Below are 27,932 nucleotides of genomic sequence, written 5' to 3'. Positions count from 1 at the left end.
TGTAAAGATCGACACAAATGAGGGAGTAGACACACGGGTAGATCTTCTTGAAATCTTTGGGATGGAATCTAGTTGAAGAGTCTCTGAATCCTGTATGATCATTGAGGTAATAGGTCCTTGGGAGGAGGCTTGTGAGGGAAGACACTACAGGTGGGTCAGGAGAGGGAAGTAAAATCCGCCTTAGATGACAGTATCTCTGATGATGTAGGCTGAGGAATTGGCTCAGAGGTTGGTGCAATGGGCTGTACTATATCCCTCTCATCAAAAACTACATCTCTTCAGGTAATCACCTTGTACGTAGGAGGATTGGACAAGTGGGGCTTTTTCCTTGGAGGAGTATCCTACAAAGATTAAGAGATCATCTTGGGAATCAAGCTTTCCTATTTTATCATCAGGCATGTGCATGTAGATATGACACCTAAAGACTATGAAGTGGGAGATGAGAGACTAAAGAATGCCTCAAAGAGTAGGGCATTGGTTGAGGACATACATTGATGTGTTAACAATCTCAGTCTATAGGTACTAGGGAGCTCTGCTATGAATAGCATAGAGCATGTCATGTTCATCACAGTCTAGTTCTTATGCTCTACGGCTCCATTCTAAGAGGTGGAGTTGGTAGAGGTGAGCTAGCGAGAGATGTTGTGCTCGTGTAAGAACTTGAAAAACTCATGGGAGGTAAACTCACATCACTATGACTCCTCATGGTTCTGATACAACAATCAATTTGATTTTGTACAAGATTCACCCGTGTAGAGAAGTATGCAAAGGTATCAAATTTATGCTTTAAGAAATACAATCACATATACCTTGAACAATCATCCACAATAAAAAAGAAGTACAATGTGCCATTAAGGGTGGTAGTGGATGCTCGTCCATAAATACCAACATGAATCAATCTAAAGGGTTCCTTAACTCTATGTATTATTGAGGGAATGGCATACCATGCTGCACTTCCCAAGTTGATAGGCTCTATAAACATTCTTGGAGAGTTTCAGACATGGAAGGCTCTCAACCATAAGATGGCATGAGAGCTCATAGAGCGGGTCATATCCAAACTGTCCAAAGTGAAAATGCCATGCGTGATCATTGTTCAAAGGTTCATGTGTGATGGCTAAAGCGCGAGAAGGTTCACCCCAAGTTGGGGGATATAATACACATCGTCCAACGAAGTGAGATCCTTGTTCTCATCAATATCAAACTTGATGTGACATAGACCATGGATCTTGAGTGAGGAGGTTTTCCCACATTGAACATTCCTAGTTGCAGGGGCTCGAGAGAGAAAAATTTCCTAGAGGGGGATCATGTGATTGGTGGTTCCACTATCCACAATCCAAACACGTGAAGACATGCTTAGTTGGGTAGTGTGGACCTCTGCAGTTGCCTTGTAAAGAGATAACTTGTGAACGTCTACTAAGCTTTTATCCTTTGCTGACTTTGTAGAGACCTTGATTTTGGTTGCCACCACTTTGTCTCCCTTGTTAGGGGTCACTTGATTGAGGGGCGGGGGTCTAATTCTTGGGTTTTGGTTTGGTAGTTTTGATGTTGGTTTTGTGTCTTTATGCCTTGCCCTTGTTGCCCTTGTTGCTCTCTCTAAGAGGTGATGACAAGAGCGCCCTCTAAGGACATACTATGGAATTGATAGAATAACTTAGTAGTTGACACTCAAACTCATAGAGCATGGGCATAGTCGGTTGTGAAATCACTTGCTATATGAAATTGAAATATTCTTTAGGAAGCTTGTTTAGGAACAATCTGACCCAGTCGTCAGGGGACTTAGGAGCCTATTTGGTAGCATGGATATTCAGCTAACTTGACCTTATGTTCATCATGGTCAATGATCCTTAATTCTTGGAGCTCATGGTTGAGATTCATACGATGGGTCCTATCTCAAGCCACATAGCAATCAATCAAGTGTTCCCACAACTCCGATGCAAGGTCAAAATGTTGTAACTGATAGTGAAACCCTAGGAGTAATCCCTGCATCAACTCAGTGTTAGTGGAGATGTTTCTAGCCTTTCAAGAATGGAAAACCTCATATGGAAAGGTTGATATGCAACTGATTTCGAATGGGCAAGGCGGTGTCCACACATAAGAGGTGATCTATGTGCTGGGTCTAGGGTATCATCTCCTTTCAGTGCATAATATTTGTGCTCTTGGTTTGACAGTTGAGTTTGATAAGAACTCCTTTCGAGTTCTTGGTAGTGTTTCTCGACGGGTTCTTTGTGTAGAACATGAGGAGAATGGAGTCTACAAGATGGAGCCTTCTTTTGCCTTTTCCTCTCTTCTTCTTTCTTCATAGACTCAAACCGAGCTTTGTCATACTCAGTTTGGCCACCTCAACTACGAGTACCTTTGAAAGGCAATTCGTGGTTAGTTGGTATATGGACCGCTAGAGATTGGGGTGAGCCACCCACCATGTATATCTTTTATTTGGGGCAAGCAACATAGGGATGCTATTCTTGGCAAGGCTTCATGACGAACTAAGAAGCCCTTGGAGTTTGTTTCGATGGACTTATGTGGACCCATGGAGGACGAAGTTCTTTAAGGAAAGTTTGTATTTTATACTAATTGTTGATGATTTTAGTAGGATGACATCAATGTATTTCTTGGCCTGGAAGTGTGAAGCATTCTCACATTTTAAGGATTGGTTGATTTTTGAAGAGAACATGTATGACAAGAAACTTAAGACCCTGCGTTCTGATAAGGGAGGGGATTTTGTCTCCCATGAGCTAACTCGTTTTTGTGTTGATCATGGCATTCAGTAGGAGTTTACCAACACAAATACCCCTTAGAAGAATGACATATAGAGCAGAAGAATTGTAGTGTGATTGAGATGGGGCAGGCTATGATGGAGCATCAGCAGACACCTTAATGTCTTTGGGCCGAAGTAGTGGCCACCACTATCCACATTCTTAATCAATCCCCTACTTGTGCCATGGTTGGTATGACCCCTTTTGAGGCTTATTTTGGATAGAATCTGGATGTCTCTTATTTTAGGGTGTTTGGATATAGGCTTTATGGTCCCACTTCTCGAGAGGTGTGCATGAGTCGTGATGTTCCATTCATGGAGTTTCTAGCTACAGAGGGAGGTGTTGAGCATCCTGTTCTTGGAGATCTAGGTGACAATTGGGCACTTGCTCTAGTGCCTTCACAGCCTTTGCCTACAGAGGTTCCACCCTCAGTGGAGGAGGAGATTGCTTCACCTTCGGATTCACTTGTTGAGTCAACCTTGGTGGTTATTCTAGAGGCTTGGTAGATGGAGAGGTGGGGGGGAGTATTGGCCTCCTTGTTGGGCTTGAGACACACACTATGATTTAGGGATTGAGGGAGTCCCTGAGCAGTGGCAGTCACAGGATGGCCCATGGCGGCCTCCGAGGAACCAGACACATACCACCAAGCTTATTTGTACTAACTATTGTTTGATGACCTGTGCCATACAAGATAAGGAGCCCATCTCCATGAAGGAGCCTATGTAGTCACAACATTGGAAGAAGGCTATGGAGCAAGAGTTGGATGCTATTGAGTGGAAGGCACTTGGGATCTTGTGCCTAGGCCTATTCATAGGAAGGTGATTGGTGTAAATGGGACTTCAAGACTAAATATCATAGTGATGGTTCTTTGGATAAGCACAAGGCATGGCTCGTTACAAAGGGCTTCGCATAGCGGCTAGGGATGGATTTCCATGATGCCTTTGCACGTATAGATCGGATGGCTACCATTAGGGCCACCTTAGCCAACCATAGGAGATGGCTGTTTTATCAACTTGATGTGAAGTCTGCCTTCCTAGATGGCGATTTCAAGGAGGAGATCTATGTTGAGCAGCCTTCTGGCTTTTCCGCATCAGATAGATAGGTTTTTAGGTTGAAGAAGGCCCTTTATGGTCTCAAACAGGCTCCAAGTGCCTTGAACGAGAAGATAGACTCATTCCTCGAAGGGAAGCTAGGTATTGATGTTCCTTTTCTAATCCCAAGTTGTATGTCCACACCTCAACTGGAGGGCATGCGTTGTTCATGCTTTATGTGGATGATCTTATTTTGATATGTAACCATGCCCAGAAGGTCAAGGAGACAAAGGAGGCACTACATGAGGTGTTCAAGATGATGGATATGGACCTTCTCTATGTCTTTTTAGGCCATGAGATTTACCAAACTCCAAGGGGGATTTTCATCTCTCAATAGTGGTATGTGCAAGAGCTTTTGGCCATGCTTGAGATGGAGGGATGTAAGGCCATTTCTACTCCTATCAATTTGACCTCGAAGATTACCACCCATGCAAATTCTCGGCAACGGATGCTACCGGCTATAGGCAATTGATTGGGTCATTGATTTGGCTTTTTAACAGTTGGGTTGATTTGTGCTTTCATGTAGGTTTATTGGCCAGGTTTATGAGTGAACCCAAGATGGTACATTGGCAGGCAGCTATGAGAATTTTGCGGTTTCTGAGAGGGATCCCCAATCTTGGCATTCATTATCCAATAGGAATTGGAGATTCATCTTTGGTTCTTACAAGCTGTATGGATTCAGATTGGGCCGGTGATGTCGACCAATGGAGTTCAACGACATGATATTGCTTTACTTTGGGTACAAGTGTTATCTTGTGGAGTAGCAAGAAGTGGCCCACTATTGCCCTTTCTTTCATAGAGGCAGAGTATAGAGCGGCATCTTCTACCACATGTGAGTCACTGTGGCTTTGGAGATTGCTAGGAGAGCTTGGTTGCTGTCAGATAGGTCCTACGACCCTTCATCGCAACAATGAGAGTTGCATTGCTTTGGCATGGAACCCAATGTTTCATGCTTGGTCGCAGCACATTGAGATACAATACCATTTCATTCGAGAGAAGATATTGGATGAGACTATTGATGTGGTTTACTGCAAGACAAAGGATAATCTAGCAAATTTTTCTACGAAGGCACTTCCTCAAGTTGTTCTCTGACAGCACTCTAGATCCTTGAGCCTAATGCTGTGTCTAGGATCTTAGAGGGGGTGTTAAAGATTAGTCATCCCTTGGACTAGCATTTCTCAGGACATAGTTGGTGCATTTAGTTCTCTCAGAGGGACTTACGCACTCATTTTCTATCAGTTGTTTGGGCATCTTTTTTTAGCAAGTGCCAATTTTGGGCAGATTTGGCAGGCAGTCTAGTGCCATGTAGGCAGACAAGCCGGTCGCACATATTGCAGCTTTGCAAGCGGCCAAATTTAGTGAGATTTGGGCCAGATTTGGCAGGTCGGCCAGATTTGGCATCAGTTGACTAGATTTGGCTGGCCGGCTTGCTATATTTTTCATTCTTTTCTTCGCTATATATGGCACCATTTCAGCCTGCCCTCCTGACTTTTGCTTTCAGGTCTTGGTAAGAGAGAACTTGCTCAAGGAGATACACTAACAGTCCTTGTGCATCTACTCTCTTCATTTCAGCATTCATTGATTGCAGATTTCTGTGTTCTTCTGTCTCTTTTCTCTCTCCCTTTCTCTTGTGTTCATTTTCTTTTAGTCTTGTCCATATGCTTCCACATTCGCTACACTCTAACAACAAGGATGATAATAAGAAAAAGGAGATGGATAGGCAAGAATAGGCTTTGATGGTCCAAATGATGCTACCTAAGGAGGCATCAGGACTCCGTAGCTTGGCCCAACTATAAGCTGAGGCACATGCACATAACTAGTCAACCATTCACTAGATAAAGCTAGTTGGGCGAACTATGGTATCAATTGATCCACACTCAAGAGAGCTTGGGAGAGTATCCCATGTAGAAAGCGGGAAAGTGTGTGAAACGGAGGTTGAGCCTCCCTCATTGGTGCATTTGCACCACCCGAAAAGGTCCTATAAGATATATCCGTGTTTTGTGAATTCCCTGATGTGATGTGAGATGTCATTGATGGGGTATGCATAGGAAAGGTGAATGGAGTGAATGGTAATGCAATAGAAGAAGTGGGTGGAATGGGTGGGAAATTTAATTAAGGTGATGATCTGTGAGTAAATCCATTAAATTGATTCTGTGAAGTTAACCTTCGAAATTGAAATGTGGATGAAGATGGAAATGAAGAATGAGATGTTTCATCTACTTCAAATTGACCTTGAGAAGCAAAACTTGAAGGAAAAGTAGGACAAGGAAAATTGACAGAAGGATTTACTAATCTTTTCTTATATGCACCTCTTCTTGTGTTTACACAAAGAAGTCGATCCTCTTGGAGACTTAAACTATTGTGGATTGATTTCACTATTCCTTCATCCTCTTCAATATCACCAAAATCTTGCTAAGGATTAGGGACTTGAAAATATGAACTATAGTCTATAAATAGGCATACTTGGCATAGGAGTGAATGGAGGGGTAGGAAATTAAGGCTTCTACTTCGTGTTGGTATCTCCAGTGGAATGGCCTATCCCACCTGAAGTGTCCATCCCTTTGCAAAATCACACCCAATCTAAAGGGGATAAGAAAGGTTTACCTTCTAGTAGCTATTGAGCCCAATGCATAAGAATGAGATTGTACTCGGATTGTGTAATCTCATATGATCTTTGGACTCCATGGTAGTCCGATGTCTCTTCTCTTGTGCCAAATCCATCTTGAGCAACTTGTGAACCCTACTCTTTCTCGGGTCTTTGTATGGAGGGCTTTGAAGACTAAAGTAGTGTGGATGTCTTCAAAGTCATCTTCCCTCTATGAATCCATTTCTTCTTACATGCACTCCAATCAAAAACCTAGGTTTATTCAATGAGTACCTAGTCTTGATACCATGTAAAGAAATACTTGACTATAAATAACAAATACAATTGTATGACAAAGCACAGACTGATAAAGAACACGGTTAGAATTCAAGGAACTCAAAGACAATGAGCATTGAAGAAGATAATGAATGAATATATGTATGATGCTCAATGTAGCAAACACACTTGCAAAGGTGAAACACTAACCCCGAACTCCCGAGTCTCAAGGTCTGGGGCACAAAGTATGAGCAGAAGAGTGTGTCGTACTGTGAGGGATTCCAAAACATGGTAGCTGGTCTTTGGAGATGTTTGACGGATGGGGCAGGCAGCAGTGGAAATCAGCAAATGCAGGCTGAAATGATGACATGGCAGCCTAGTGATGAGCACAATCAGCAAAATGCAGGCTGAAAGGCCATGTGGCAGTGTAGTCAGTTGCAAAAGCAGCAAAACACAGCTTATTTGCCACGTGGCAAGCCAGCAACAGCAATCGGCCCAAAAGATAGCAGCAGATGGTTGTACAGCAGTAAATGCAGGCTAAAAACAGGTCGCCAGCTGATGTAGATAGCTTGATGGCAGGTGCATGATGTTGGACAGCAGTAGACAGCAGCTTGATTTGAGACATCCTCTGTAAACGGGGTGTGGACAGCAAAGACAATGGCCAGCAATCTGCAAAACAGTTTTCAAGCTGAGTGATGGGCAGCTTGTCTATTTATAGATGGATGGGTCCTCCCAAATTAGCATCTGGCTTACAGGACACAGAAACTCTCTAGGATCATGTTTCTTTGTAATAAAAGTTTGGTAATTTTGAGTTTTGGGGCTGTTATTGAGAGCTAATTAAGTTTAAAATGCATTTTTAGCTCAACAATTATCTCCTAAGGACTTAACAACCAGCTTTTGTTACCAGGATGGCCAACAAAATTGTTGGAAGCACTGGTGGAGGCTTTGAAAAATCAGAAAGTGGCACTTCAGGGTTTGGGATCAGACCTAATCATAAGGAGGGGGAGCATTCAACATGAACTGAGTCTTCTGGCACAAGAGGTAATATTGGCAGTAAATGTTGATAATTCACATGAAGGGATGTCATATTTTATAAAGTACTTGGACATCACTCTTTGTTATGCACAAACAGGTTCTCTGGTGTTTTTAAACTCTTTCCTGCAGGTGCAATCTAATGCCATCATAAGTGAGGAGGAGGTTGAGGACAGTTGGCGCACACTGCCAGCCTCTATTTCTGGTAGCTATCAGGAGAAATTACTTCTAAATCCAGTCCAGCATTTTGAAACTTGGAGTGCTCCTTTGTATAACTTCAAGGTAAAGTCTATTTTTTCTCCCCCTATTTACAGTTTTGATATCCTGTTGTAAACATGTTCTTCATTGTACCACGTTCAGGAAAAACAGTCTCTATCCCTATACACAGAATTGAGAAGGATGAAGTGTCCAGTCAATTTGCCTTTGGCAGCTCCTACCTCTTTGCCTGCATTGCCCAAAGAACTGGACAAAGGTTTTTGAGAGCTTCTTTTTCTTACATGCTTCAGCAGGATTGACCATTTGAAGGACATTAACTGTATGAATCTTATGACTTGACTTCTTTCAGGAGAAATTCCATCAGTTGCATCTATCCTTGAAGATATCCATTGTGCATTCAAAGAAGATTCACGGTTCAAAAATCTTGGAAGCATTCGAACTGATAGTGCTGAAGCACTCTTGACATCTGGAGGAGTAAAAAAGCAAGTGCAAGCTCCTTCTGAAACAAAGGTTTTGACAGGCATACTGGAAGGTTTTTTTGAGTGGAGGCAGAGATACATTTTAGCTAGCCCTTATGAGGCATTGGAAAGGAGGAGAGAGGAGCTAGCCATACAAGCCAATGAGAAAGCTGGGCTGGAAAGTCCTAGAGTGGGAGTATATGTTACCTTGGATGCTTTGAATGGATATTTAAGGTTCTTGGAGCCAACACGGAGAAATGATTGGAAAAAGTGAGCCTCATTTTCCAGCTTGGATGCAGATGCAGGTTTATATGTACTTACATTCATACTAGGCCTTAAGGTACTAGTCATGGCTTTCACAGAACTAATGATATTTTGATTGTTTCCACCAGGCTACATGAAGAAGTACTGGTTGCAGAATACAAGGGGGCTAGGGGAACTTCATTCAGGACATTATTCAGAAATGCTCTTATATTAGGAACTATTTCCCGTCGGAGAATATATCATGAGGCATTTGAGTATGAGAAGGGCCGCAATGGAGGATTTAATTCTCCCTTTGGATTTTCAACTTTCACTGCTGCAGCTGCTGTTCAAGAAATAAAGTCAATAGAAGTATGGAAGCATGCAATATGGTGTTTAATTTAGCTAATTCGTTGCTGTGTATGATTCTGAGTAAATGAAGCCCAAAATTTGGTCACGAAGAAATTTTCTGGCAGTTTATATCTAACCTAAAGCTCCTGTTCTTACAGTGGTACCGCATGCTTGCAGCAGTTACTGAGGAGGAAAGCAAAGAGAGAGGTTGGCAGGTTAAAACTTGGATTTGGCGAGGCTTTCACATTCAGGTGGTTGCTTGATACCCAATAAACCTTTTGTAAAACCATGCTTCCCAGTGAAGTTTTTCTAGTATTTACGAATCCTTTTCACATAATTCAAAGGATTTCCATGCATATGTTTGTTGAATAGAGAGTGAGAGAAGGGGATCCTTGAGTGGAAATAGACTTTCAAATTTTTGTTTGTACTTGGCTAGATTGGAACAAGGCAATGTTAATCTTACTTTCATGTAACTAGAGTCTTGTCTCTCATGTGCAGTACAACACAATGGGAACGTCTGGTCCTCCTATAGTTCTTGTGCACGGATTTGGGGCTTTTTGGGAGCACTACAGGGATAACATTAAAGGTCTAGCTGAGGTGAACAGAGTCTGGGCCTTGACCTTATTAGGATTTGGAAGATCAGAGAAACCAAATGTTGTCTACACAGAGCTTTTTTGGGCTGAAATGATCAGAGACTTCATTGTAGAAGTTGTTGGTGAACCAGCTAGCCTTGTGGGCAACTCCATTGGAGGTTTCTTTTGTTTATTGCATCTTTCTTTATGTACCATATCAGCAGTGCTTCAAAGCTTATTCATTCTGGTTTTATTGCTCTTACAAAATGATGCATCAGTTTGTAAATAATTGTATTTTCAAAATGTATTCAGAATTCTTTCTCCTCTGGAATCTTATTGTAATCTTTTGAAGAGGAGTACTGTTGTTATCCATTTTTCCCATTGGAGTTAAAGGGGCCATAGCGGGGTGCTTTCTTTGTGGTTTGAAAAGAAGGAGAGCAGGGTTTGGGGGGTGGAGGGGGGTTGTACTCATATTTTGTTAAAGTCTTGTTGCATGTGAAGCCAAAGTGGTTACTTGGATGCAGGCTACATGGTCAGCGTTGTTGCAGGCTTGTGGCCCCCTATTGTGAAAAATCTGATCTTGCTGAACAGTGCAGGTGCTGTTGTGCCCAATTATCTTTCCTTCAAATATTTGCTGGTATAATCCTCATTAAACGTTTTCATTCATAAACGCTAATAGGTTATGGATTCATATATAAGGTTCTTCATTTTGGTTTTTGTTTTGTACATAGCAATTGTATACTTTGCTGAGATAGTGAACCTTTAATCTATCTATATTGTTGTTGTGAGCCAACAAAGACTGATGTTGCAAGGGGTAGGGGACTAGGCATAATAGACCTGACCTGAGCAACTTGTCTAATTACCAATCCCACTCTTTCTCCATACCTTGAAAAGAAAGTGGGGGAGCTTATTAAGAGGCACGGCACTTGGACCAACTCTATCCTATGGTCATATGGCCTTGAGGGTAGGAGTTTGGATGGGAGTGCATCCTTAAAAAACAAACCCTTGGCTGTATATATACCTCTTTTACTGGGTGTTTTGCTGAACAAGATTTAACTGCTGTGAGTATCAATTACTGGATCTTTTGCCAGCCGTCTGAGGTTGTCTAGATGCTGGGTGGCTAGATAGGACTGCAAAACACAGGGTAGAACTCTCAGAGGTGGAGCAGATCAGCTGGGCAACCTGGTGCACAAATTAAAACGGCTGTACTGATTGCTGGAATAGGTCGTGGGGCTGCAGCAAGCCTGTAGAAGGCAGGATTAGATGATGATGATGATGCTGAACCTGAGAGACCTCTCCAAACCAAGGTGCCTGGCTCTGGGAAGACCACATGGCAGCATGTGCAACACTTAGGAAGGTTCCACAAATTGAGATATCCTCTAGGAAGGGGTGTGAGAGTGCTGAAGGGAGCTGGCTGGAACGAGGGGATTAAGGATGAACAAACACAATACTAGTATTTATAGAGGATTGGGGGTGCACTTGTCCTACTGTCATAGATAAGCCATTTATTTTTGGTAATTTTGAATTAATTGCTTTTTGGGCCTGTTTTAAGGAGACTAGATTAGAGGCTAATGCACCACAATTATGACTGGGTGCAAGCGTAATATTAGTGGCTCAATGAGGCCCTCCATGTCATGATGACATGGCTGGGATAATAGGTGGCGGGCTGTCATGGTTGGCAACAGCTCCTCCAAGCAGGTTTGCAGCTAGAGCAGGCTAGCGAGAGCACCTGGTGATCAGGGCAGCAACTTAGAGAGCAAGGTGGCACCTCCAAACAGAGGGCAGCACCTTCAAAATGTGGGCAGCTCCTAGTAAGGGCATTATAGCAAGACAAGGTGAGAGTGGCTGATGGCTGATGGCAAAAGGATAACGTTGAGAGAGAAAGGATGGATGCCCATATCATGTCCTTTTACAGGAGGTTTTTGGGCATTTGTTGTGCTCTCCTAAAATAAAAGCCTTTTTTTTACACAAATCTTTTTTAGGCTGTTTTTGTGGAGGTCAAAATGCATGCTAATTTTCTCTTAATTAAGGCCTTGAAGTGTACTTGCTCAATAGCTTTTGTTGAAGTAGATGGAGTCAAACCGAGAATATGTAGAGGAGGAGAAATGGGTCTCAATTGATTGTACTTTTAGTCAATATATTTCCAAATTTTTTTTCATCAAATATATTTTTGAAGTTCAATTGTGTTACAAACATGACTAATGAATGAACTTGACAAATACAAATGAAGAATGAGAGAAAGAATAAATGAATACAACAATGAACTCAAAGAATAGACCAAGTATGTGAGGTATGTGATACAGTGAGCTGAAGGAGTGGACAGCTGTTTAACAGCCATTGGCTCTTGTGGGAGTGGATTGAGGGAGGCTGGAGGAGTGTGTTGTATTCTGATGGATCTGAAATGCAGCAAACCACCAATTCTCAATGCCAAATTTGTTGGCAGTCTAGGTAGCAGCAATAACAGTAGAAACTACCAAATGCAGCAGTTCCAGAGCATATGTACGTCAATGAGGCTGAGGAAACACAGTTGGATCAGAGAAAATACAATGGAGCTGGATGGTGCAGAAACACATCAACAAGATGCAGACCAGCTGTACAGCAGGCAGAACTACAAACTGCAGCAGTCAGGTGGCTCTCCTGGGGATGGAAAGCCGCTTGCCAGGGGCAAGAGCTGGAATACAGGCACCAGCAGTGAAAATGTAAGCAGGGGGTGTTGCCAACAGCTGAATGATGTCGCCAAGCTGTGCATAATGTCAACACGACAGGAGGTTGCCAAGCAGTGACAGATGATGATTGGGCAGGTAGGGTGGCATTGATGAGGATGCTGACGTCAATGCAGTAGAGGTTGCCAGGCAGCAGCAGATGATGATGAGGCAGGCAGGCTGGTACTGATGAGGCTAGGCAGCAAACACAGGTGGCTGGTGATAATGCTAGGGGGATGGATGTTGGCAAAAAAAGTGAAGGGTGCATGATTGGTTAATAGGAGAAGAGTGGCCAGCCCATGGATCCCTTTTATTGAACTTCTTGAGCCAATTATCCTACCAACACTCTCAAGTTTTGTCTTTCCAATAATTGATGTAGAATTCTGGTTTGGAGCTATATGAGAACCGAAAAAATAAACTTCAGGCTAAACCTAACTTGGAAGCAATCTCTTATTTATAGTTGAAGCAATTTATCTTGCAACTTAACATGACCATCCTTACATGACTAGACATCATGAACCCCCGGGGGTGTTGAAGTGCTTGCTGAGCCTATCCATGGATCAATGTGATGCCTAGATTTGGGGGGACTAGATCCTTTACAAAGGGGCATGCTGCCAGAAGTTTGGAGAAGTTTTTACAGAAGAGAGACTGGCTCATAAAAAAGATGGATGGCATAGAAGTTAGATGCAACTAGGATAGAGACTGGATTCCATAAAGGATGCTAAAAACAAAGGTACAAATATTATGTGAGAGCTTCTTTCTGGACTCAAATGGGAGACATAGTCACTAGGGATTTCTTTTGCCTGAGCCTAGGCATAGCATCAAACGCTTGAGGAAGCTAGATGGACCTGTAGCATAGCCACTCTAGGAGGTTGGACAAATAGCCATCGACAATTATATTACCTTCTTTGGCTCAATGACTAATCTACCTAGATAAATGGAGGCTAGGTAGACACTGTGGCAGAGCACTAGGAATGTGTTTATAGATAGCATGGGAACAGCACTATTGATACCCTTCTCAGGGGAGGAGACTTTGAGAGCACTTATAGTCATTCTAGAGGGCAAATGTCCTGGACAGTGAATTGGATAGGATATTTTTATAGGCATATCAAAAGATCATCAACGGAGGGCTTTTGCTGGATTTTCAAGAGATATTGAGGCTCGCCATTACTCCCAAAACTATCCAGGGGATTGATCTCACTTCATTTCTAAGGGTAGGAGGTGGAGATAATCAATAGAGATCAATCACCTTGCTAGGATCCGTTTACAAGATCCTAGGCAAAGCAAATACACATTTTCCCTTGGAAGGCTGCAAGTGCCCCTAAAAATTTCCCCGTCAAAGAAGGGTGCTAATAGTGCTGCTCCTATGCTTTCTATGGCCACCCTCACTGTATGTTGCCACACTATCCACCTAGCCTCCAAACAAGAGGTTTGGTTGTGGAGTCAAACAAAGTAATATAATAGTTAATAGCCACCTCTTCAACCTCCTCTCAAGTGAGTGTGACTCATGTATTGATAGGATATATTGAAGGCTATGCTCTCGTACTATAAAAAGCCTATCTGCAACATTGTACTAACTAGAAATTGCTAATCAGCTCTATCATGAGGTAATATAGGATAGACTGATTTGGGAGTCCTTATCAAGGTCAAGAAGCAAGCTGTTAAGATCATGTCTCCTGCATTTAGCGAGAGTTGTAATATCCCAGGAAGTAACAATATTATCCAATCAACTAAATTCTTGGACAAAGCCTCTTTGAGTAGGATGGATAATTTGAGGAGAGGATGGACTAGACAAAGCGATTGTTAGGCTTACCAGGAGATCATCATATATAGGGATGTTGAAGGTTTTTGAGGAGATTATGGTGCTTGGCATGATTGCCAAAGACCATTTGAGGGATTGATTCACCTCATTCCCAACCATAGCAATGGAGGTGGAGACTGATCACCTTGCTATAAAGCATTTACAAGATCCTAGCCAAGGTGATTAATCTTTTTTTTAATGATTCCAAAAATTATCCTTCTTGCTTAGACAATCTTTGATGGAGTGCATAGCATCTTGGAGTAGATATTTCATCTTTGGGAATCTATACATCTAGGTAGATCCTCGAAACACATGCACAGTGCACTCCACATGTGCACTAATGCACTGCACTAGCATGCACAAACTCACACATGTGCACTTAGCCTTGTGTTCTAAACCTTTCTAGTGCACCTATACTCACCTATAACACAATGCTTAGGCCACATCAGTCAACTCTCGTGCATAACACCCAACTTAATGCACATATGTGTACTAATACACCACTAGTGCACATCTATACTACACTAGTGGATTCCCTTCTGCACACATTAGTGCAGACATGCACTACTCAACCTGCATTCAGTCCATTGCACATGCATTGCACTCATGTACTATGCATAGTGTACATGTGCACTAACGAATCTACCCCAAAGATTCTTGTGTTTTGTGTCAAAAGATGTGACTAGTTATATTACTAAGAAGAAAAATACAACAAAGTACAAATGCTCCAAAACCACTATGGCACATGAGCCATAGCCTTGATGACGATGATCGATCTCTACGTCATATAGTAGGTGGCGGCCCGCACTCACTATCGGCCAACAAAAGGCCCTTCATGAGATACACCCTAGGCTAGGTGTTGCTTGACAAAGTAGCCGATAGGCACCACTCACACTAGATGTGGCCCCTTGCACAACCATAGGCAATGCTTCGGAGTTTCTAGGTGTTGCAATGGGAAGCACTTGCGAACTGCTGCATCTAGCCCAACCAGCTTGCTGACTACTATACCCTTGTATGTGCCACATGTCATAAGAAATAGGAGACTCTTCTTGGCTGCCTACTTGGTGGAAAGCATTCCTGATGCTATGCTCTGCCTAAGGACTATTGCATGATGGGGCTCAATCCATGTGGACTTGCATCAAGTTGTGTCTACAAATCCAAGTTATGTAAGCAAAGAAACTCATTGGCTTCTGGGTGACTACTGAAGTATGACTGTTGCGAAAGCAAACCAGAGAGACAATAGGGTTTGCGGGGAGAAACACAGCATGTACAGCAAACACTGAGAGAGAAGAGAACACTAAATCATGCTAAGTGAATCAAGCTCATACAGTGGAGATGAAGCTCTGAAGGTAACTGCATTATCCTATGTGAATGAGGCGGTAGCACCTATAGAGAATCTACACAGTGAAGTGAAATGCAGTCTTCTGGTAGTAGGATATTGAAGCTAAATGCTGAAGCGTGCAGGAAAGGACAACCAGCTGTAGAGGGAGCAAAACATAGGCCACCTTAGGAGCCATCAGAGATGAAAGATATGCTGAAATCTCTCTGAGATGACGGCTGCTATCAAGGCAACTGCCGGGCAGCCAATTGGAGAAGAAAATGCAAGAATATTTGATGAAGATCTCTCTGTGTAAGTGGCTGCAGACAAGCAACTGCTGGGTGGCCCTAGGAGTGAAGAAAACACAATAATGTAGGTATATGATATAGGGCTGATAAACAGGGTGCAACCTGCTGTAAATGGCATAAATTGAATGCAAACAAAGCCTAATGATGACACCAAGTGAGGAGGGCTGACGGCATATGATGTAGGCTACAAAACACTAGGTGGAGATGGATGCAAAAGCCACAAACCGTAATGTCATCCTTGCAGCGTGTGAACAGCAATGGAGAGGATGGAGAAAGGAGAGAAGAATATGGAAGAGAGTGACAGAGTGTTAGAATGAATGAATGTGTGGGATGAAGAACGAGGGAAGTGAGTGCCATATTTATAGGCACATATTGTCTCGAGTGGTACCCCAACTCTTTGGAGTGGTGCCCACTAAAGTCTCTTGTGGGGTGCCCCCACTCTCTCAGGTGGCGCCCAGAAAGCCTTTTTGGGGCTATAAATGGAAACCAAAAATAGGAATGGAGGAGGGAAACATGTACTAAATGAATTGGTTTCTCAACACCTCCTCTCAGGCCCAAAAAAGAGCAAAAAAGAGGAGAGAGAGAGAGAGAGAGAGAGAGAGAGAGAGAGAGAGAGAGAGAGAGAGAGAGAGAAGATCAACCCTGAAATCCTAGAATTCCACCTATAAGGTGACTTGTAGTGAAGAATAGTAGACATGATGAGCTAATAGTACCCAAAACTCAACCTCAAGAAAGAAGCCACAAGCTCTGTTACTCCATGATGGAAGATATACGAAGGCCTAGCCACCAAGCCATGGTTGAAACATCCAAAGCCCCGAACTAGGAAGAACTTGTAGATTGTGGGTATCAATGGGGATTAATAGAAATGGGAATCAGTGGGTGAGATGGCATGGAGATGTCAATCACTCCAAGAAGGTAAACGGTTGTTGACATGGTGTGTGAAGAACCACAAGATGAGTAGGGACCCCCTCTGAAGCAGAAGGAATGGGATTCCCCTCTGAAGCAGAAGAAGAATGAGCCCCCTTTGAATCCCTATCAGTGTGAGATAGGGAATCAAGAAACTCATGGATTACGGCCTCCAGAGAGTAAGATGACGAAGAATATGCCATTGGCAATGCCAAAGAAGGTATTTGGGGCTCCAAAGATAAACAACTCCTAGAGATGGCCTCTCGAACCTGAGTAGAGGAGGGAGGGCTATCACACAAAAACTCCTCCCACTTAGGAATCCGTGTCTGTAGAGCAAGACAAGGAATGTGAGGAAATAGGTAGCTCATGTGGAGCCATGGGTGGGCAACAGCCACTGTCTCTCAATGGAGCAAACTATAGAGCTGAAGGAGAGAAAGGAGTCACTACCATCTCTCAAAGGAGCAAACAGATAAGAAATCAATATCCAACAATTAGTGTCTATCGGTGCAACAGACTATAAAACTGCAGGCTGCAGTTGTGGAAGCAATTGGATTTAAAAATAGGTGGGGGAAACCTCTATAGCACATTGCAATGGTCTCCATGAGGTCGTAGCGCTTGATGAGATCTTAGATCTCCTTTTGCTTGTAAGGATTTAGTGCACATTGGATGCATCTTATTCCCTTGAGCATAAAAATCTAATAGCTGATGTAAAATAATCAATGTGGCCCAAAAAGACCATTCGTGCTGCAATAGGAGAACCCAATGGATTGTCCGTGAGGAGAAGCCATAGCATCAATGTGTCAACCTGGAAGAGGGAGGGTGGGAGAGAGAAGAAGATAAGGATAACTCTTGAAGACAATGCAATGAAAATGAGGTAATCAGAAGATGTTGCTGCTCTTGCAACCTATCTTTGCCTTCTTCAGTGCTGAGGATCTTCTTGGCTCTTTGAGTGCCTCTGGTTTTGATACCATGTCAAAATATGACTTTTGTGAAAGCAAACCAAAGAGACAATAGGGCTTGTGAAGGGAAGCACAGTGTGTATGGCGAACACTGAGAGAGAGAAGAAACTCAAAAAACACAGAAGAAGAAGATGATGAATGATGAACCACTAAATCATGCTAAGTAAATCAAGTTGATACAATGGAGCCGAAGCTTTGAAGATAACTGCACTATCCTATCTGAATCAAGCGGGAGCACTTGTAGATAATATGCGCAATGAAGGGAGCGAAACGCAATCTTCATAGAGATGAAGGATATGCTGAAATCTCTCCAAGATGATGGCTGCTATCAAGGCAAGTGCTGGGCAGCTAGTTGGAGAAGAAAATGCAAGAATATTTGATGAAGATCTTTGTGTGTAAGTGGCTGCAGTTAGGTGGCTGTTGGGCAACCCTTTAGGATTGAAGAAAACACAAAAACACAGGTATCTAATGTAGGGCTGATAATTTGCCTGAATTTGTTGTAAATAAAGCTTGATGATGACTCTAGGGGAGGAGGGATGACGCTAGATGATGTAGGCTACAAAATGCCAAGTAGAGATAGATGCAAAAGTCATGAACCATAATGTCCTCCTTGTAGGGTGTACACGGCAATGGAGAGGATGGAGAAAGGAGAGAAGAATATGGAACAAAGTGACAGAGTGTCAAAAGGAATGAATGTGTGGGATGAAGAATGAGGGGAGTCAGTGCCATTCTTATAGGCGTAGTGTCTCAAGTGCCCCAACTCTCTCGAGTGACACCCATTGAAGTCGCTCAAGTGGTACCCTGGCTCTCATAGGTGGCACCCAAAAACCCTTGTTGGGGCTGTAAATGGAAACCAAAAATAGGAATGAAGGGAAAAACGTATTGAATGACTTGGTTTCTCAACAAAGTAGGCTAGAACCACTCTCGTGGATCCTAGTGCACCTCATCTAGGGGCCTGCCCTCCTTGGTCCAAAGTAGTGAGTCCTAGATGTCTAACCATGCTGTGTGGATCCAACTAACATGACTTCCCTTGGTGGCCTATGACCCTTATCCTCTTCCAAGGAATGTAGGGGAAGGCAAGTCCTTGTTATTCTTTGTCGAAAGCTAATTGGCCACCCTCTTGCACGGAAAAGAAAGTGTCTAGGGGGGCACCTATAACGCTATGCACTTGGGATGCCCATAGTTGAAAATTGTGTTGCCCATTGATGTCCCAGTTGCATAAGGTTTTGGTGAGGAGGGGCTAGCCAATCATGGGGAATCACTACTCTTTGGCCTTTACCCTCTCTGTCAACCTACTATATGTTGAAGTACCTCCAAATCTGCACCCTTGTAGATGTTTCTCCATATCTTAATGGAGTGGGCAAGGCCAAACTGCCAACTAACCCACTAGATGTGCATGTGCTCCTTGAGTTGCATTTGTCGCAAGCTTGAACCTATGGATTCCAGATGATTGGTTGTATATTAATCTTCTCCTAGGACATTGGGGCCCTTTACTCTAGGACCTTTTGCAAACTCTATCAAATTCGTAGCAAACTATGAAGAAAGGATGATCTAGGTAGTGTTGTCAATGTTGTGGCAAAGATCCAACTTAGAGATGGTCTCCACTTGTCCTAAGTGGTATCCACATTCTTAAAAACCTTCCTAAGGGAGGAATATCCATGTATGGCTATTGAAGTGAGGCCCTTGGACCATGAGCTTGCCTTGTAGGGCACGACTTTGGAGCTCTAGATCAATGGTCCCCAAGCCCCCCTTTGAGCAATGTGTGATGATGGTTTGCTAGGCCACCTTATTGTGGGAGTCCTTGGACCCATTTGAGTTGGATTACATGAAATTCCAAACGAAGTTGCATAATCAAGCAACACATGATGGTGAGAAGCACAAGCAAGAGGCTATATACTAAGTTGTCACCAGTAGGACTTAATTGACTAGTAGAACAATGCCAACAAGAGGGAGATGAATCGTGCTCCAGTAGAACACTGCCAACAAGAGGGAGACGAATTGTGCTCTAGTAGGTCAACTTCCATCAGATGGAGTCTAACAATGGTACAAATTGTTGGGCTGATGTGGCGTTAAACCCCATCAAAAACCAAAGGTATCTGACCATATGACCCTTGCTTACCCACCTAAAGCCCAATTGAACTCCCTAAATAGTGTTGGAGTCGAGGGTTGTAAGAAAACCAACCGACTTACACTAGTTGATTTTTGCACCTACTTTATAAACAATCTCCAATGCCAATCTCACTCTCTCTAACATCAGCTCATCATCCTGGACACAAAGGGCCATGTCATCAAAATGCTCCGAATCTAATAGCTCTACCTCTATTTTCACAAGCAATCAGAGTCCCCTTAGGTCAATGATTCTTGCTTGGAGGAAGTAGGACATCACCTTTGTGCACAACAAGAACTGGTAGGAAGCAAGAGGGCAACCTTGTTTGATTGATTGCGCTAGGTGGAACTCTGTACCTTTCCTCTCCCATATAACTCTTATTGCAAGAGATCGGATGTGGTCTCACACCTACTCTTTGCACTTGAAAGCATGAGCTAAGATCATCTCTTCCTGCTGAAAAAGCTGTTTGTGGAAGTCAATGGCGAGCCTTATAACCTCAAGTAGGATCTCTCTCTCCCATCCTAATCATGTGAGTCGTGCATCTAGTCTCCCAAGGAGCTAGGCTGGTGCACCTTTAAAAACTCTTTGAACATTGTATCCCCGTTTTGCTCCCAAAACGTAGTTTAGGTGTGGAACGATAACTATGTCCTCTTGTCCTCCAAGCTTGTGAGAGCTACTTGTGCCTGCAGATCCAGGGCATGGAGGATGTGGTCTTCAGGAGATTCTTGTAGCAGCCGCTAGATGGCTGCCAAATCTCATTGGAGGGCCCTCTTCTCCTCCTAGCATTGCTGGCTCGCATGGAGGGCTGCAACCTGATGAATCCTAGTCGACTCCCAGGGTTTGTGTCACCTCCTCTGCAATCTCTCCATTTGCACCTTATCGCTAGCCCAAAGTTGTCTAATCTATCCATGCACCTCCTCTCACTCATAAATTGCATCTTGAATTTGACTTTTGACGTGAGCATGGTTCACGGGCTGAAGCATGTGCATCCCGTGAAGAAATAGGGCATGATCCAATAGTATGGTCTCTATCAACTACTCAATCTGCCCTTCCAAATCACCTACATAGAAACTATCCGGCCACCCTAGGAGGATGCCTCCCAAGTGTCTATAGCTCTAAGAGAAGTCCAATGAGCTGCCCTCGTGCCTACGGAAAGCTAGGTCTCTCCAGACAGCCTGAGCATGAATTGTGAAAATGAAAGTCTCCCAAGCCACCTACTCATGATTTGCTACGCCCTAGAAGTTTGTACCTCTACCCTACTAATCCTCTAAAGTCTCAAGGTTGTTAAAGTCACCTCCAAAAATCTAAGATTCCACCTTAGCTAGTTTAACCACTACCTCTGTTCAGAACCTAGCCTATGCTGGAACCTCCGTCGTGCACAAACATTGAGGATTCCAATGCAAGAATTCCCATTATCGAGCCAAACCCATAAGGCTCATCTTGCAATGATAGTCACATGATTACACTAGACTCCAACCAATCAAGGTGGATACTGCTCCACTATGACCATGAGTGCCAATGTTCAAAAGTTACAAGGACCTCTTGGAAACACTTTCCAACTTTGATGGCCTAAGAGGGAGGGAGCTTATGCTCTTATAGAAGTAGAATGTCGATGCGACTTGCAAGTGCTAGTTGCAGCTCCTATGGAACAATCAGCTTCCTAGGACCCCATACTTACAGTAAAGTGGAGGCTATTCATGTTCCAAGATGCCAGATGTATGCTCATAGGAAAACTCTAGGGTTTGCCATATAGTCTCTTGTTTGACATCATCAAAGCGAAAGATGGGGAACAAAGCCATGTAGAGGTGCTTGTTGACTGGTTTAGAGGACAAACTCCATTCACACCCTGAACCGTGGAGTATGCCTAATTGAGCCAACCAGGGTTACATCCTGTCTGCGAATGGATCCATTCCATCCAATCCATCAAGTTTTGTTGAATCTGGACTGGACACAAAATGTGACCATTGGCAGTTTGAACCAAAAGTGCTGGTTTGACTTTTCTAAACATTGCAACCCAAAATGATCCCCCTTTTTTGGCTGGCCTTCCTTTCAAAGTGCACTCTCCCACATCACTCCTCATCCTCAAGCTGTCTACCTTCAAGCTTCTTCTCTACTCCTCAAGGCTCGAGTCCTCACCTCACCCTCTCAAGCTCCATACCTCTATCTCTTCCTCTTCCTTTTCCTCTACCTCTCTTACCACCTCTTCCTCTACCTCTTCCAATTAGAAGTGCATGGAGATATAGGTTGATCTCTCTTCAAATCTCAATACAACAAGCTATCACAAATGACCAGCAGCTCTTGAAATCTATTTGCCCCTTGATTAGGCTTCAATTTGGGCACAAATTGATCTTCAATCTCTTATATGCGGGTACAATCAAATGGGAATGGGCAAACCCTTCAGATCAGTTGCAATTCCTTCAATCATATCTACTACTCTGATCACCCGGTCTTCAATCAATGGGCACGGTCTTCGAAATGACTGAGAAACTCTTAATTTCTGTTGTAAACTAGGGGTTTTGACAGCAGATACTGCTGTTTGCCTCCAATGGCTGTAAATTGCTGACAATGGCTGAGGGAATTATCAGAGAGATGACAGAAGGTTGTAGAGAAAGAAATTTCAGGCTTTTGTTGCCAAAAATGGCTGGAATCAGCTGCTGCCTCTGCTGGAATAGCCAAACCAGCTATCATCTTTAGCTCTAAGCCCTTCAAATACTGTCTCCTACTCTTATAGACCCTCAGGATGCTGTTGCCTGCTGATTGATAGCGTTCTAGGGCAGCCGTTTGCTGTCTGGAAGCTCATGTTCAGCTGGTGCCTGATTTTTGGATGTTCCCTCTCTTTCAGCTGCTCTCCTGCAGCCTTAGGCAGTCCCCGATAGCCTCTGCTAGCTTGTATGGGCAGGTACTTTCCCAAAATGCCAAGTGGCACAACTTCTAAATTGAAACTCAGCATCTAGACTTAATTTCCAGCAATTAATTAATTGCTGAGAATTATTTATTCTCTTGTCCTCTACCCATTAATTGTCTTATGCCCTTGTCTTATGCCCATCCACATTTAATGTGCTAAGCCCTTTGGAACCAAAAGTTGTTTCCAACTTTAATTGGAATTTGTCTAGCATTGATTAATCAATTAATGGCTAGCTCAAATGTCATCGAAGGATATTTCTTGGGTCAAATTAATGCTCTAGGGCCAAACTAACACCAAATACCCACAAGTACCTGTCCAGCACAAGTTATAACAACCTTTGCCATTGTCACCCAGTGCATGCTTGGGGTTTTAGATTGTTACCATTCCTTAACTGACTTGCATTTCACATGTTTACCTCGTATGTGCATAACTTAATAATGCCAAAGCTAAGCAATCAAAATACATGTCTTTGTGATAACAGTAGAGCTCTTGTGGGAGCTAAGCATGGTGAGGAAAGGAATAACCTACTGTAGGGGATGTGGTGCTTCCACCATGGAGTCCAAGGCCACTCTACTATTGTCAAGGTTAGTGGGGTGTGGGACTCAATCGTTTGTTAGCGTGCTCTATTTCATTGTCAGTCTGTCATCTCCTGGTTGTGAGCTCCTGTCAGAGTCTGGCAGGAGACAGAGGAGCTTTGTTAGTTTGTGTGTTGCTGTTTTTGTTGTGCATTTCCTTCTCGGGTGGCAATCGGCCATTTTAGGTCTCTTTTTTTGGGTGCAATCGACCAATTTAGGCCAGGTTGGCCAGTTTTGGGCTAGGTCGGCCAATTTGGAGGCTGGGGGGCTATATATAGCAGCCCCCCCAATCAGTCCCACACACTGTTATGCAGATTTCAGCACACTCTCCCTCCTCTCCCATTTTGGCATTGGTACTGCCATTGTTTCCAGCCTGATCTGGTGCCCTCACTGATGCTTCGGCCTGTGTGCAGGGACTGATCAGTCCACGCCTTTGTATTCAGCATTCATCTTAGTCAGTGCAGATTTTCTTCCTTCATTTTCTGCTTTATCTCTCTTCCTCTGTGTTTGTGTTTCTTCTTCCGTTGCGCACTCTGACATGGTATCATCGCCTAATGGAGAGCACGGAGGAGCTTCCATGAACAGAGAGACACCATCCCCTTCGTCTGCTGCTACTAGTTCTTCCCCATCAGCCAGGCTGCTCTTCCTGCAGGTCCCAACCCTTGCGTTTGCTGCAGGCGCCTTCTCTAGTGGCTGCCACGTCACCATCTACCTCCTCCTGGTTGCGTTTTGCTGCAAGGCGGCCTTCTATCAGTTGGGCGACACTCCTCTTGGTGGCGTTTTGTTCTTCAGGCGGTTTTCTCCTCATCTGGCGGCCCTATTCTTGCAGGCGACTCCACCCCAAGCTGCGTTTGGGTGTCTGACGGCTTTTGCATCAGCGTTTGTATCTCCAGTTGCGTTTACAGCTTCTGGTGTTTGGCGACCTCAGTTTCTTGCCGTTCACAGTCTGATCGGTGGTTGGTGACCCTTCTAGTGGTTATCACTCGGCATCGGCAAACTTTCTTTGGTGTGTTTGGTGTTTGCAGATTTGAAAGATGTCTTACCAGTTTTTAGGCTTCGATGACTCAGAGGATGAGCTTCTTTCTCCTCATTCCTCTGAGCGGAGACCGGATTGTCAAGAGTTTCGTGATCAACGACACGAGGAGTCTCCTTGCACCCGTCCTTCTTTAGTCCATGTATCTCAGAGGGTTCCATCTATCGTGAAGGTTCCATTGGCAAAGACTGCTTCAGATGTCCGTATGCCTTCCTTGATTCCCTCGATACAGGTGCCCATTCTCCCTTCCTTTCCGAAGGAAGACAAGTTGTATGGCTTCAACTACTCCCTATGGTTGTGCAAGGTGGAGTGCATCCTAGACACATTCGACCTATGGGAGCTTGTTTCTTCACCCATCGACCGTTCCCCGGTGGATCAGTCAGATGGGGCCTTTATGGACCGTGCAGCCTTGTGGGATAGGCTCAACCCTTGAGTCCATTCCTTTCTCTTTATGAGTCTTCACAACTCTGTTCTTGTTCATGTTCACAGGTTATAGACCGCGGCGGAAGTGTGGAAGAAGCTTGCGTCTTTGTATTAGCATAAGACGTTCGCCCACAAGATTTCTTTGGAGAAGAAATTGCGGATGCTCAGTCTTGATGATTCTTCTTCCATGAAGAAGCACATCACAAAGATGGAGGATATGTGAGGCGAGTTAGCCTCTCTTGGTTGGGCGATTTCGTCGGAGGATATGGCGATGATTCTCTTGACTCAGCTGCCATCACCCTAGTATGATGTCTTCTATACCAGCTTCATCACCTCGAGGACCCGCGAGAAACTCCTATGGGAGGAACTTTCCCTACTTGTCTTGGAGCATGACGAGCGTCTCAAAGATGTGGGTGCCAGTGGCTCCACCAAGGCTTTTATTGCAAATACTGGTAGCGGCAAGAAGAAGAAGTAGCAGAAGGGGAAGGCCAAGGCCAGGAAGAAGGAGGACAAGAAGAATGCGAAGGAAAAGAAGCCCAAGTGCCCACACTATGGGAAGGGCACTCATCCCGAGGAGAAGTGTTGGCAGAAGTACCCCCATTTAAAGCCCAAGGAGAAGGACTCGAAGGCGGCTCTAGCCACGACAGAGTCTGCTTTTGTGCATGTCTTTGTTGAGGAGGATACAACCCTAGCTTCTACCACTCAGGAGAAGCCTCGGCTAGTGGACATCGGAGCATCTTCTCACATGACCTTTCGGCAGGATTGGCTTCAGGATCTTCGTTCGAGAGGGGGCACTATCACCATTGGTGACAACTCTACAGTTTCTGTTTGAGGCGTGGGGACTTTACCTATGTTTTTAGATAGGCGGTCTTCTTCCGCTAAAGTTCTTTTATGTACCTGATTTGGGCTTTAACCTATTGTATGTGCATGGTCTTACTCAGCTAGGTACCCAAGTCATTTTTATCCAGGATGCGGTCACAGTGGAGGATGCTTCTACCAGTGATGCTCTTTGGACAAGTACACAGGAGGGTGGACTTTATGAGCTCATAGCCTTGGCTGAGAGGGCTTCCCACGAGCTTGGGTTGCTTTGGCATGCTCTTTACGGGCATCTGAACCTTGATGCAATACAGCGGGCTTCCAGGAGGAAGATGGTGGAGGGACTTCCCGATTTCCCTCCTCTTCACACTTTATGCCCCAGCTGCTTGAGGGGCAAACAGCATAGGTAGCCTCACCCATAAATTGCTTCCAAGAGAGCTTCTTCACCGCTCGAGTTGGTTCACACTAACCTTTGCAGACCTATGGGCACGGCCTCCCTTGGGAAGGCCAAGTATCTGATGCTAATCATGGACGACCTTAGTCTTTATGTGTGGCCTTATTTCTTGGAGTACAAGAGCGAGGCGATGTTTCTGCGAGTGGAAGGTGTTTGTGGAGACACAAACTACTTCCAAAGTTTGTGGTGTTCGAGTTGATCACGATAGCAAGTTCACTTCTCACCCTTTCTCTTAGTTTTGCAGGGATCACAGCATTCTGGTAGAGTATTCCCATCTATAGCGATGCATATTCGCAACCGCTCTCCGACTTCAGCATTGCAGGACATGACTCCTTATGAGGCTTTCTTTGGGAGGAAGCCTTCCGCATTTCACTTTCGCATCTTTGGATGTGATGCTTTTGTCCATGTGGACAAGAAAAAGAGGCAGATGAAGCTCGACTCTAAGTCGAGACAACTTATCTTCCTGGGCTATAGCACGACCACGAAGGGATATCAACTCTACGACTCGACGACACGGAAGATTGAGGTGAGCAGGGATGTGATCTTCGATGAGGCTTCAGCCTCCAAAGATTCGATTGATGGTTCTTTTACAGGTGCTTCTTCGTCATCGATGGACCCTCCCCCACCTTCTTTCCCTACTCTTCCTTCCAGGATGCCTCTTAGTACCCCTCCTTTGGCTCCTCCCCCTCCTATTCCTCCTTCTTGTGTTCCCTCTACTTCAGCTTCCACTCCCCCTTTACGGATGTGACTCCTTCTTCGAGTACTTCCACCCCTTCAGCCTCCCTCAGGAGTCTTCTAGGGATACACGGCCATCTGATGGGGAGCCTTCTTCAGATGAGGAGGATCTCCCTTCCCTTGGTGAGGAGGAGTCTCTTTCTCCGACAGGTGCTTTGCAGGTTCCGAAGGCTACTCGGTGCTTCCTTTGTGGTATCGCCGGCTTATGCAGGATTCAAGTGTTACTCACTTTCCTGCTTCTTCTACAGGTTCATGCAGATTAGCCTGATTACGGGCCCTGCGGGATAGTTCACTCTGTGTGAACTATGCTCTTATGTCATAGATTCTTCAAGATTCCGAGCCTTCCACTGTTGAGGAGACTCTTGCACAGGATGTTTGAAGATAGGCTGTGTAGGCAGAGCTCAATTCCATTGAGCGAAATCGGACTTGGGACCTTGTACTGCGTCCCAAGAAACGGAAGGTGATAGGTGTGAAATGGGTCTTTAAGACCAAGTATCTTGCAGATGGCTCCTTGGACAAGCACAAAGCTAGGCTTGTTGCCAAGGGTTTTGCACAGCGGGCGGGTTTGGATTGCTTTGAGACTTTTGCTCGTACAGCTCGGATGTCCACCATTCGAGTTCTTTTGGCTCTTGTAGCTCACCACCGTTGGCCTGTTTACCGGATGGATGTCAAGTCAGCCTTTTTAAATGGTGTCCTTGAGGAGGAGATCTATGTTTCACAACCTCCAGGTTTTCTTGTGTAGGGGAAGGAGGATCATATCTACCGGCTGCGGAAGGCCCTTTATGGCCTGAAGCAGGCTCCTCGTGCTTGGTACCAGAGGATTGACCGCTTCTTTTTACAAAGTGGTTTTCAGCGCTCCAATCATGACCCCAACCTCTACTTTAGGGTTGTGGGTGACCTTTGTATTTTGTTGATCTTGTATGTGGATGATCTTATTATTACAGGGAGCGACACTCAGTAAGTGGAGCACACTCGGTCTATTCTATGGCAAGAGTTTGACATGATGGATCTAGGGATCCTTCACTTCTTTCTTGGTCCGGAGATCTATTAGATGGCACAAGGCATCTTTATCTTGCAACATAGGTACATTTCTGAGCTTCTTTCAGAATTTGGTATGGCTGAGTGTCAGCCTATTTCATGCCCCATGGACCCTGAGTCTAAGCTTTTGGCAGCTGGAGTTCCCCTTACTGATCCCACCCGTTACAGTGTCTTGTTGGCTCACTTATCTAGCTTATTCACACTTGACCGGATATCTCTTTTGTGGTGGCTTTGTTGTCTTCTTTCATGAAGACTCCTACTCAAGATCACTAGAGGGCAGCC

At 44.2% G+C, this 27,932-nt stretch overlaps 1 protein-coding gene across 3 annotated transcripts in view; it reads left to right on the top strand.

Moving 5' to 3' along the window:
- The window catches only part of LOC148040097 (DNA photolyase), a 94,736-nt gene that overhangs the window by 40,407 nt on the left and 26,397 nt on the right, over positions 1-27,932 (top strand). For all 3 annotated transcript variants that reach the window (XM_087696607.1, XM_087696606.1, XM_087696605.1), the window contains exons 2-9: positions 7,609-7,742; positions 7,866-8,015; positions 8,094-8,205; positions 8,299-8,677; positions 8,800-9,019; positions 9,157-9,249; positions 9,497-9,749; positions 10,095-10,207. In XM_087696607.1, coding sequence (XP_087552733.1) covers positions 7,609-7,742; positions 7,866-8,015; positions 8,094-8,205; positions 8,299-8,677; positions 8,800-9,019; positions 9,157-9,249; positions 9,497-9,749; positions 10,095-10,207 — 1,454 coding nt within the window. The remainder of the gene's footprint in view (positions 1-7,608; positions 7,743-7,865; positions 8,016-8,093; positions 8,206-8,298; positions 8,678-8,799; positions 9,020-9,156; positions 9,250-9,496; positions 9,750-10,094; positions 10,208-27,932) is intronic.

Source organism: Lygodium microphyllum, chromosome 2 (assembly GCF_053477565.2).
Source record: "Lygodium microphyllum isolate KBCC chromosome 2, Lygodium_microphyllum_v1.1.10, whole genome shotgun sequence".
Classification (NCBI taxonomy): Eukaryota; Viridiplantae; Streptophyta; class Polypodiopsida; order Schizaeales; family Lygodiaceae; genus Lygodium; species Lygodium microphyllum.
Note: the sequence above shows the minus strand (reverse complement) of the source record. Positions and strands in the feature narration are given on the sequence as shown.